Source organism: Lottia gigantea (assembly GCF_000327385.1).
Source record: "Lottia gigantea unplaced genomic scaffold LOTGIsca_84, whole genome shotgun sequence".
Taxonomy (NCBI): domain Eukaryota; kingdom Metazoa; phylum Mollusca; class Gastropoda; family Lottiidae; genus Lottia; species Lottia gigantea.
In genome coordinates this window covers 906,409-919,077 of record NW_008710779.1, presented here as the reverse complement: position 1 = coordinate 919,077, position 12,669 = coordinate 906,409, and the positions used below count along the sequence as shown (strand labels likewise).

General features: G+C 33.4%; 1 protein-coding gene across 1 annotated transcript in view; it reads left to right on the top strand.

Moving 5' to 3' along the window:
• The window catches only part of LOTGIDRAFT_197315 (hypothetical protein), a 54,912-nt gene extending 45,210 nt beyond the window's left edge, over nt 1-9,702 (top strand). The window contains exons 10-15 of the mRNA XM_009067637.1: nt 622-788; nt 1,393-1,629; nt 1,867-2,013; nt 4,505-4,752; nt 7,654-7,755; nt 8,357-9,702. Coding sequence (XP_009065885.1) covers nt 622-788; nt 1,393-1,629; nt 1,867-2,013; nt 4,505-4,752; nt 7,654-7,755; nt 8,357-8,528 — 1,073 coding nt within the window. The 3' untranslated portion in view covers nt 8,529-9,702. The remainder of the gene's footprint in view (nt 1-621; nt 789-1,392; nt 1,630-1,866; nt 2,014-4,504; nt 4,753-7,653; nt 7,756-8,356) is intronic.
• The last annotated feature ends 2,967 nt before the right edge of the window (nt 9,703-12,669 follow it).

The following is a 12,669-nucleotide window of genomic DNA, read 5'->3' as shown; positions in this document are numbered from 1 at the left end:
ATGTGCAGGTCATCAAATACAGCCCTTGTGTAGTGTAGGTAATCAAATACAGCCCAAACTTTAATTTGCTCACATTTATATCAATTAGATGATCGTTAAGCGTGCAATGTCTGGTCAAAGATTCAATTATGTCTTGTTAATGATTTTCTTATTCAATTTGTATGAAATTAACGATGTTTCTTCAATAGATGACATTAATACTTGCGAGAAGTTAGCAACTTTACTCTTTTGTTAAGATTCAAATAAATTTCAATCTTAGGAATATGAAATGCAAGAAATGCAAGTTAATTTGACTTAAATATTGCTTTTGGTTAATAAACATTAAATAGCACAGCTTGTCAAGGCTTGCTTATCCTTCTGAAACACATGATACTTTTATACAAGAATTCTATTAGTCCATGTACATAGTATAACTTTTTGCGTGGGTTATTCAACACAAACCTTTGAAAAGAGCATACTTTTGACTGATACACTTTTACAAATATTGATATATCGCATGCATGCATTCATAAATAACATAATGTTATCCTAGTGTACATACATCTTCAGTTTCTGTTGTACAACTATGTTATTGTTGTAATATACTTGAGTTACCTATTGTACTCTTTATTTTTATTGCAGATAATCAAACAATATTAAGTCCTCTACTGTTGATAGGACCACCAAGTGTGGTGTTGATGAAACCAGTCATATTATCATTTCAACATTGTGCCAGCATGAGACAAGGTGGCTGGATCTTGTCCCTATACAACAGTGATAGTCCTATTGACGAACCACCATATTGGAAAGTATGTACTTTACTTCCTTGATAACACTTGATAGTTTAGACTCCATGAATGCATTTTACATCAATTTTTATTCTTTCCTTGACTTCATATTATGCTCTTTAAGAAAACATTGTGTTGACTATCAATGACTCCATTTTGTACTTGCAGAAAAAAATGGTGAAAAGCTTGTTGCCCATGATCTGATTTCCATATTTGATTATTTTGTGCACTTTCTACTGCCCCATTTGAATTGTTATTGTAGATCCTACTTCATAATGGTTACTTTCCATTTGTCCAGACGCCAGATGATCTTTCTTAAATAAACTGTTAATGCTATATAGTTTGGTGCAATGGAGTCCATTTGCATATCACAGCAACCCGATCTAGCAAAAGTCAAATTCACAAGTGTTGACCAAATTCTTTGAAATATTCTAATTTCATCCAAATCTAAACATTATATAGATATTGTTTCATGATTTATTTTCTTTTGAGCTCCAGCAGACAGATGTGTTTAGAAATTTGACTGATTTGGGTCACTTTTGTGTCATTTGATGCCATTCTTTTTCTTTGTCTTGCAGGATTTTGTTTAGAGTAGAATTTAATGTATTTATTTGTTATGTTGTAGAAAATGGTAACATTGGGTCACGAAACCATCAATACTCCAGTTTATACCCAACTTGATCCTAATCAGTGTCACATTATGGGAGAATATTTACAACGCTATGCCATCATTGGGGAGTCTGTTCCTGGAGCAAGAGCCATCAAGATTTTACGTCTGGCTGCCTTTGCTCCTGCTGCTCCTCCTGCCATGGACTACAGTATTAGAGTGTATGTTGTAGAAGATACTCATGATGGCTTAGAGGTTTGTTCAGTTGAATTATTCTCTTTGTGGTTAACAATACTGTCATGCAATTTCTTAGTATCTTCAATTTTGGCTGAAGTTACTTGGTGCTACAGAGACCTCAACAGAAATATTATGCAGTTCCATTGAATCAACATTTATGTATACGTCTGTTTGCGAATTCAATTTTTCAGCCAAAAATTATGGGAAATGTGCAAAATAAAAATGATTTAATTTTGGATCCATCTTGTATTTTAGGGAGTGATTCAAATGGAGAAGAAGTTAGGTGGAAGATTACTAGATAAACCAAAACAAATACCATTCCAAGACTGTGGTAATAACTTATGTCTTTCTATAGAAGAACTGTCGCCTGGTTGGAGAAGTAAACTGGCTGCTAACTATCAGGTAAACTTCAAATACAACATTTCACATTAGGTTGACTTTTGTCTGGAAAAATCTCTGGAATTGCTATCTTAGTAATTTACATGGACTTTGATGTCTGATTTTATAAGGTTTGATATATACAACATCGATCTCAATTTCAAAGAGTATTACTAATCTGCAAGTCCTAAAATATCGAAGTAGAATACCATTAGCAAAGATGAAAAACCAATACGGATGCAAAAATGAAATGAATGGAGTTTAACGTCCTACTTTTTTACACCATGTGGGCTAATGAAGATGGGAATATGGATGCAAAGATAGCTAGAAAAACATATGGTGTATGAAAGTAACATATAAGTGAATACATATGCTGCATTAAGATTCAAGTATTCTTACAATATATTAGGCCAATAATATTCTTTTAATTTCTTTCTAAAACAATTTAGAATTTCATAAACAATTAAATATGAGGTGTACTTTAGATTTGATAAGTTTTTGAGTGCAGAAGTTTCCTGTTTGACCTTCCAAGTTGTTATGAATTTCTTTTTTTTTCCTCTTGAATGAAACCAGATTGTGTTGTCGAATGTATCCATTACGTTAGTTAAAGATACATTTACCTTTCAATGTAAACTTATTTATTTTCTCTTTAGTTTTGTAACTGTTGTCTAAATTTCTGATTCGTACAAACTAAGGTTGGCAGACACAATTGATGTAGTGTTGATTTTTTACAAATGCACATTCTTTTGAGTTTGCTATGAAATGTCATTTTCTTCCCTTAGAAAAATCATAAATCTTTGTCTATTTGCATAAAATGATATCATACTTTATAGCGTTGAAAAAGAGTAGGCTCATTGCACACTGCATGGTGTTCATTAGCCCAGTTAGGTGGAGAAATGTTAGAAAGTTAAATTCCATTCAATTCTAGATGAAATTTTATCATTAAAAACGTATCTTTTAAGTTTATGATTCAAAATTAATAGCCCAGATATAATGTTAAAATATCTATTTTTCTGGCAATGAAAACTGTTCAATGGACAGGAAATTGTTGGTTGAGTTCTGTCAAAACATATGTTTCAATAAAAGTGAAAGTAAATAAGCTGCATTAAATGTATGGTGAGATAAGTGGAATATTCATGAATCATTGCTAGACATTAGCCTTTTCAAATTAAAACCTTTTTGTTCACTTGTTTAAGTAATAAGGGTTGAGATGACACTGGACATTAAAAACATTAGCTATATAAGAGTTAGAAAACCAAAGTTCATTTTGCTGCCTTCATGACATTGGTTACTTGTTTCATTTGATTTGAGGTATGGTTTAACTAGTCTGCTAGTCAGCCCCGTCGTTAGGGTGGGGTCTGTAGGGGCTAGGCCCCAGAAAGTGACAATTAAGCCCCAACAAAAACCTTTTTTTCATCAAAGATTGATTCATTTACAGTGTCTTTTTACAAAACAAAAAGATAAAGCACCTAAAAATTGTCAGAAATGAGTTCTCTGGGCCTTTTATTCTTCAAATTTTCTGAGTAAAAAAAACGGAGCCCCAGTGCCAATTCATTCCTGGCGACGGATCTGCGGACCAAGACAAATTATAATGGCACAACCAAGGCTTTTGAGAGTCAAATTGACTTCTATACTCTAAATAATATCACAAGTCCCAATCGTAAAAACTCCAAAATAATAAATAAAACTCTTATGTATTTTGATAAAATAACTGCACATTTTCAAATTAAATAACAGTATAATAGAACAGCTCTTATGCTCGTGGCAATGGAGCCAACTATTCTTGACTTCATATTTGAAGAGTTTATGTGGCTAATATAAGTTTATTTGCTTAATATTATGTGAAACAGACTTGTGAAATTATTCCACAGAAGCAGACAAAATATTCAAATCGTTGATGCAGAAACAATTTGATTGATTTTTTCTCCGAATGCAGACGCTACGAAATTTTAATTACCCCTTGGCTTAATGTAAAAATAATATTGATGTATGTCTATATTCCAACCTTTTCAAGTTGGATTTAATGAAAGTCACAACTGAGATAGCAAACCAGAAAATTTTCAATTTGATACCAGAACAAGTCTAGTAGCAATTTAATTGAGTATGATATTAGCAATAATAAGTGTTTGTTTTGTCGGCCATGTTCATTTAGGAACAATGAAGACATTAGAATTGCATTCCTCAGACTGGACTTATTTTGGCCAACGATTGATTGTGGGTAAATCCCTGAGATGTGCTTTACTCATTGACTGGAGTGATTAGATTGCTGGAACAGCCTGAAAAAGCATGAAACCATGGTGACATATATGTCATCGCACCCAAGTTGCATTAAAGCAGATGTCTTGATAAGAGATCAAAGTGGGAAATCAGCCCTTGCTAAATTATTCTGGAAGTTTGCAGCACCAAAGTTGCATCATATCAGATGTCTGATAAAAAGATCAAAGTGCTTTGCTAAATTACATCTAAATGTTTACAAAGTATAATTATCTTGAATTTTTTATTCTTGTTCTTTCAGGAAATACCATTCCGCCATATTTGGAGTGGAAACCAGAATAATCTTCATTGTTCATTTAGTGTAGAATCTATAGATAGAATACAGTCCAATGTATCATGCAAAATACAGGTTTATCAAAAAGCTGTCCCCAACAATCGTCAAGTTATTCGTATTTCTTCCAATATTAAAGAGGTAAGTGAAACATTATTCTTTTTCAGAAACCATGCTCCATCCTCTCTCTCATTTCCACAGAAATATACATTAATCATGTTAACTGTCCTTATGTCTTTTGCTGATGCATGTGTATATATGCCTCATTTTTCTTTCATAAGGGTGATATCCAAAATAAAATTCTAGAACTTGTTTTTTTTTGTGGCTTGTAAGAATGTTTGTAAGTATTAAGCATGTCCTTTGGAAAAAGGACTTTCTGATCTAAAACTAACCGTTGAAACCTACATATATATTTACATGGATTTAGAAAAAATGACGGCATACATGTATCGAATGGAATTTGTGGTTTACCATAACTTTTATATTAGTATCAAAAACATGAACACAAGTACCAAAATAAATTTACTATTAACATACCAACAAAATAATCAGAGTACCTAAATATAAAAATAATAAGTAAAAACTAGTATAAGGTTTAAGTCATATGATCCCTATGATTTAAGATTTACCCCAGTCTTAAAGGTCAGTAATGGGCAGATGGTAGGACTGGCATTTCTCAGCAGACGCAATATTACCATCTGACACTAGTCTATTACAATGGTAAACCGACACTGGTCAATACCAGTACTATTCTGACATTTTGATAAGAAACTGGAATCTCAGCATATATCTAATAGGTACATGGGGTATCATGTCTTATTGTATGTAATCTTACTGGAGGAGTTAAGGTCAAATGAGAGAAATGTAAAAGAGTGGGAATATGTCAGGTTGCCATGGTCTTTGAGAAATTTCAAGTTAAAGGGACATTTTTGTGTGAATTTTTTGTCTGCCAATTGATGTTATCTCCATTACTTCTCATTCAGTTACAATTTATGCCAAATATTTGCGTCGCCTTCTTTTTAAAAACCAAGAATATCTGTTTTAGGTTTCAATATCGGGTAAAAAGCGAAAGTAAATATTGAGTTTAAAGTAATCTTCAGTATGGTTGTTAAAGATTTAATCATTAAGGAAACCTCTTGCCAATAATTAAACTTTCAAAGAAACACTTGACAAATCATTAAAACTGAGGCTAGACCCACTTTAAATCTGTTTCCTGTTAAATACATTCCACTTTTTAATTCAACCTAAGTTTCAAATGAGCATCAAAAAAATCGAATTAAAACTCACTTAATCATTTCAACTAGCATCTTGTTTATTTCAAAAAAGTTTGTCTGTCTGCCTGATTTTGTAACATAAGGCTCCAATAAGTGCCAACCACAATATTTCAAAGGAACATTGTCTTGTTCTTATAAGTAGACAATCTAAATGATGCTGACGCATTCAAAAAGATGCAGAATATCATTTGGTGTCCTTAAAAGTGGAGTTACATTGTATGGTAACTCCCAATTTTCCTGTACACAACAGTTTCTGAGAGAACCTCGAAATTTTGATCTTTAGATTGAAACTTTTATACAGCCAATGTATAACCTTGCAAATCTGCTACCTAGATTGCTCTTTTGAAAAAGTGCAATGATAATAGTTTTTTCTGTTTCTTTCAGAAATTTCCTTCCTGTGTAACACCGTCGTCAACATTAAAGGGTCGCTCTTCAACAGTAACAACCAACTCAACGGTTAGTTCTGGGTTTAGCTCAATGGTAGCCTTAGATCCTTCAGCACAAGTTTTCAGGTTAGTATTGGTTATTATCTTATCACTAAGAGAAAACAAACCGAAAGGAGAAAAGAAACTAAACTGGCAAAATAAATGAGGCTGACATGAATGGAGCCAAATACTATGGATCAAGTAAGATGGAAATGAAGGACAAAGCTGTACACATATTCACATCAAACAATCATTCAATCGACTGCAATTTCCTAATTCAGGTCAAAGGGTAGATGACATAGATGCATTTCAGATATTTCAACAATAGGTCTAAGATCTAAAGATGCAAATCAAATTTCCAATTTAAGAAATTTACATGAACAAGCAATCATTTCACTTAGACATTCAAATGTAAAAATTGAAACACATCTGATTATTTCCCTAAAGAGAATGAATCTGGTAATGATTTTAACATACAAAATAAGCCGTCTGTGTGTATGTTAATATCTTTGACTTTGGAGGCGATATTTTTTGTATTCTTTCCACCAACCATAAAGAAACACAATCTGTAATGTCAAGACCATCCCATCTTTAACATGGAGTTTTTTTCTTCAAATCGGATAGAAAAGTAAGGAATTTGACAGTCTAAGATGTTTTATAGGCTAGTTTTAACAGATGTTAAAGTCATTTTAAAGCTCACTTACACATCACCTCGGTTTTCTCAAACCTTTAATTTGAAATGATCACACAAAAAACCCTCTCTCTCTCCTATAACTGTAAACTGAAGAGATGTTAACAAGAATCCATCATTTTCTCAAAGAAGACCTTCACCAGAATTCTAACTCTTTCTTCATTATTTCTCTTCACTTAATTGGTAATGAGTTGTTTGGAGGTCATGCATTCCCCAGGCTAGTTAGGTTAAAGATTCTTTCACAGTTTGAATTCGAGTATGCTTCTGTTCTGACTTAATTTCTATCATTGCACACTGTAAGGTATTGCCTGTTAGAAGCTCAAATTAGGTTCAAACATGTCCAAAATCATTTGCCAAATCTTGTGCTGAGCTGTTTGTTATAAAAAGTTAGATATCAATAATCACTATTTCTCCTATTACAAATATATTCATAACAAAAGATAGCATAAAAAATTTTATAATACAAGAAAACTTAATCTTTGATAACAGAAAAAACACACCCTAATTCTTGCCAATATTGCCTTTCTCATGTTGACTATTATTTTCTTTTTGATAACACAGTGGCATTCCTCAGTCAAACATCCTTTTTTTACAGCTTATCTGGTCAAATTGTTTAGACTAGCTGTACAAATTATAACCTCATACTAGGTAATTATCCTCAACTTATCATTTCCTACTAACTGATAATGTTCAATATTTTTATGTTTTTATCAATATTATGTATTGCAGATTACCACCCCACATTCGACATCAGTTATGTTTATTGTTAGATCCACCCAATGCTAGAGGAAATGATTGGAGAATGTTGGCACAAGCATTAACTGTTGATAGGTAAGCCCAGAATTTCTACCATTTAATGTGGTTTTATACAAGATATATACCATAACATGTGGTTTTAAACAAGATATATACCATAACATGTGGTTTTATACAAGATATATACCATAACATGTGGTTTTATACGAGATTTATACCATAACATGTGGTTTTATACGAGATTTATACCATAACATGTGGTTTTATACAACATTTATACTATAAGATGTGGTTTTACACAACATTTATACTATAATATGTGGTTTTATACAAGATTTATACCATAACATGTGGTTTTAATACCAGATTTATATCATAACATGTGGTTTTAATACAACATTTATACCATAACATGTGTTTTTATACAAGATGATTGTATACCATAAAATGTGGTTTAATATGAGACAATACCTGGTGGACCAATTTTTGGAACTGCCCACTACTTCTGACTTTGGAAATTACCATTACATAAACAGCAATGGTCATCACCAAAAAGTCCTGCGAACTACACACTGCACGATTTTCAAATTCTTTAAGTTTTAGGTTGAAATTTTTCAAAGGATTGGAATATATCGTTATATTTTGTAGGCTAAAATCATCTTTTAAATTTTTTCAGGTATATTATTTTCTTTGCAACTAAACCAAGTCCAACAGAAAATATCTTAGATTTGTGGGAGGCGAGACATCGTGAAGAAACAGCCGTGACAGATTTAATGAACATTTTACGTGTGATGGGTCGAATGGATGCTGCATCAGTTCTAGAAAAAGACATGGGCTCGTGGTTATGATATCGTGATATTCTTGTGTGAAAACTCTTTAATTATTGTGATATATTTGCCCAAATATGGACAAAAAGGAGAGAAATATGTATGTGTTGCTTAATCAGACACCTTAGGTGCCAATCTAGTTCAAATGTTGAGAAAAATATTATATAAAGGTGCTTTAAGACTTTCAGTTTTGAGTGTGAGCGAATAAGCATCAAAGCAACGTCAAATCCTCAACATGTGCAAAAATTGTGATAAAAATGTTCCATTTGTGAACCAAACCACAAAAACTACTTTGCAAACTGTTTTCTTATGAAAGAAAAAAATCAAAATAGAAAAGTGAGATTACTTAAAAACTTTTAGGGACTCATATGAAGGGACCCTCAGTGCTAAATATGGACAGATCATGTCTTCTGCTAGGACAGATCTGCCAAGACAATTTGTGTATAAAGGGAAGTAACTCTACTTAATGTTCTCCCAGAATTATATTGGAAGAGATTTTTTCAGATATTTAATGTGCCTGTTATTTATTTTGTAAATATGAAAGAGACTTAGTGTACCTGTGTAGGGAATTGTTTTGCTATTCCTTTTCAAAACAGAAAATAAACAATTTTTGTGCTAAAATGTGAAAATGACTATGCAAAAATATGCATTCAATTTGATGTATATAGGATGTAGCCCTTTCACAACATATCAACAATTTGTATAGGATTTTGTGTTTGAAAATGATTCAGCTTAGACCAAATATGAAAATTTCGTTCAGATTGTCAACTTGCCTGTTGATTCTAATCTTATTTTTGGAAGCTAGGTTATCAAGTATGGCATTGGGTGTTCAAAGAGTAGAACTCTTCATCTGTATGCCTAGTCTACTCCAGGATCTAGAAAGTGACTAAGTGAATCAAATCATGTTCATATTCCTAGATCACCTGATACCAGTCTGCAATGAACTGTTCAGAGTAATGTTTTGCTGAAGATCTAGTCCTCCAGGGAATTTGAAGGAGGTACATTCAAGTAGCACTAAGGCTCCATTAAAAGTGCTGGAAAACGAACAAAAACAGCTTGTACTCTTGTGTTCAGCTTTGTTTCAGAAACCAGAAAGCATTTATTTATACATACATTATATAAGCTTGAGTTTATAAACATGTACAAACATTATGCAATCATGCCTTTCATAACTCATTATAAATTATAAAATATTCCTCTGTTTCTGTTATTTCCATTTGTAGCCCTAAGGCACAGGCTGAAAATAGGCCAGTTGTCCGAAGATCGCATAGCATGGAATTCTTGAGTAACAACATGATTCAAGTTCTGTTTTAATATTTCTATATTGCTCTACAATTGATATATTTAGCACTATTTTAACAGTGATAATATTTTATTATTGTAGAGATGTTATATATTAATAGACTCTCTTAAACAGATGTCGAGTTGACAGAAGATTGTGCATACCCTACCTAACTATAAACACCCATCAAACTTATTTTAGAATAGAGCTCAACAAAGAGCTCTAGAGTTTAAAGCTACTGGAATGGAGACCTCAATACAATCTTGCCCACATGCAGTCTCACTGCATGGAGACCTCAATACAATCTTGCCCACATGCAGTCTCACTGCATGGAGACCTCAATACAATCTTGCCCACATGCAGTCTCACTGCAAGTCTTTTTTATATATTGCTAAGGATGATATATACAGAGGGAATGCAAGATGATATAGACAGGGGAATGGATGGTATGAATTAAACATAGTGAATAGATGGTACAATATAAACAGGGGGAATGGGTGGATGGTATGAATTAAACAAAGGGAAAGGAGGGTGTGATATAAACAGGGATGACTTAAACAGGCGCAAGTTGTGATTTAGCAAGTTGGGGGAGGTGTGAAGTGTAAAATAAAATTTACAATTGTATGCCATTGTTAGATATCTACAATCCATAGAAATATATAATAAGGCTTTTATTTTAAATAATTATATACATAACACTTCATTCTTAGAAATATCAAGTGGAAATTATCAATATTTCGGGTAACATAATATATATTTCTGAATGTTAGGGTGAATTTTCACCAATCCAAATAATATCTATTACTACCACTATTTATGGGTTGATATTATTAATTCATACAAATATGATGAGCAAAATGGAATTCTGTAAACATTGTGAGCGGACAGTGATAATAAGTGAAGAGGATAGAATTAACCCACGCCCACACAGCAGATACTTATCAATCTAATTAATCAATATCCAAAGAATAACTCACCAATATTGGGCTATCAATCTAATCCAAATCTACTCTGACCGGAAAATAATGGTGAGTTGTGCTGAGATCTGTTCATTAGTGAAACAAGCTCACTTATCTCAATCTGCACGTGACAATGGCAGTGAACACTACTCTGGGATGTAATAAAATTAAAGGATGACAATCCAGAAATTTCAATATGAACATTTTTTGGAAATGACATCCACCAAGGACATTAAGCCAACCATAGATATCCTATATTATGATATCTATGATGCCAACATACATTACAACATGGCCAACGTCAAGGGAAGTAAGGCAGAAGCCGTTTATCGAAATGGCGCCAAGTTCATCAAACCGAATATACTCTGGATCAGATGACAAACCTTCTATCAACGTGCGTACAAAAACAGTTACCGGACTGACGGAAATTGCGTCTTCATTTTAATGTGTAGGTGTAGGAAATATTATCGTGAGAAAACTGAAGCTGACAGACTAGATAGCGTTGTTACAGCAGAGGGCTGTATGGAGAACAGAATGATGATAAAATATTAGGACAGTAGGGTACTAGCCGTCGGGTCGGGTGCCGAACTAAGGAATTAATTTGATTGTACATGAAGAAAACCCTATTCACGAATGTGATCTAATATTGTTCATGCAGATTATGGTTAAAGGTACGCTACTCTTGAAAATAGGGTTAATGGTTTGTGTTATGTTTCCAACAATATAACCATCCAGCCGTCCTCACTCTGAACTATGGTGGAACTGCGGATATACGGCGGAGCCAGGTTTACGTCCGAGAGGGGGAGGGGGAATATATCTGAGATTGCTCGAATCTCTAACATAGTTATGAGATTTTAGCTCGAAAAAACCTGCTTTCGGGACTGCAAGGGGTCCGGCTGCCCCCATTTGGCTCCGCCACTGCTTCCTCGTCTGTTTGAATGAAGGATATTGTTATTCCATCAGCGGTAACGTTGGCTACAAAAAATCCTCCATTTTTATCTCCATCTCGATAAAAGAATTGTAAAAGACCTATAGGAACAGTATGGGAATTTTCAACATAATTATGAACAATTGCAGCCGGATCACATACTATTTGCTCTTAATTCATCTCATTTGTTCTTGCCATGTGAAGATGCTGAAAAAGAAATTGGTGTTTTTCACTATCAAGAACAGGGAGCTACCAGACTGAGCATGTTCCTTTTATATATGGTTAGTGTGATCTCTGGCTCTTCAGAACGATGACCTCTTGCGTAAAACCGTTTGAGTTGCAACACGAATTACATACGTTCGACAGTGTGGCACCGCCGTCATGCCAGTTACCGATAGTACAGAGGCATCTCGGCAGTCGATAATTCCACAATAAAATCGGGAGTGATCGAAGAATATCTTGCATGTGACTGTCTGGTTATATTGCGCGTCGCGTGCGGGCTTTCCCGCTCATTTATCGCGAACATGCCTAATGGTTAAACAATAGATTTCCATGTACGACAGCTAGGAAACGATGATATTTATATTTAAAGTTGATTATGCTTCAAATAAAAAAAAATCGTTATGTAAAGATAAACCAATTTAGTTTAACATTATCCTGAGTCAGAAAGGTAAAAGACTCATTTTTGGTGAAAGAAAAACCCAAAAACATATTTACTTATCACGAGCTCTAAGGTTTTCCAAAAAAAATAATTCTTTTATATTTTTTTGGGGGGTAAATATGTTCCATGTTGATTTTTGTGGCATTGTTTATTAATCGCAAGATTTAAAATTGCAAGTGTGGTCGAGCAAGATATTTTTGCACATTTGGGTCTGATTATAAAATGTAATCACTGAAATCGTCATTTACCAACAAGAAAAAGATTTGCAAATGTTTTTATTCGTTTCAAGAATGATTCTTCGTCAAATCCTAAATATGTACGTACTGCAAATT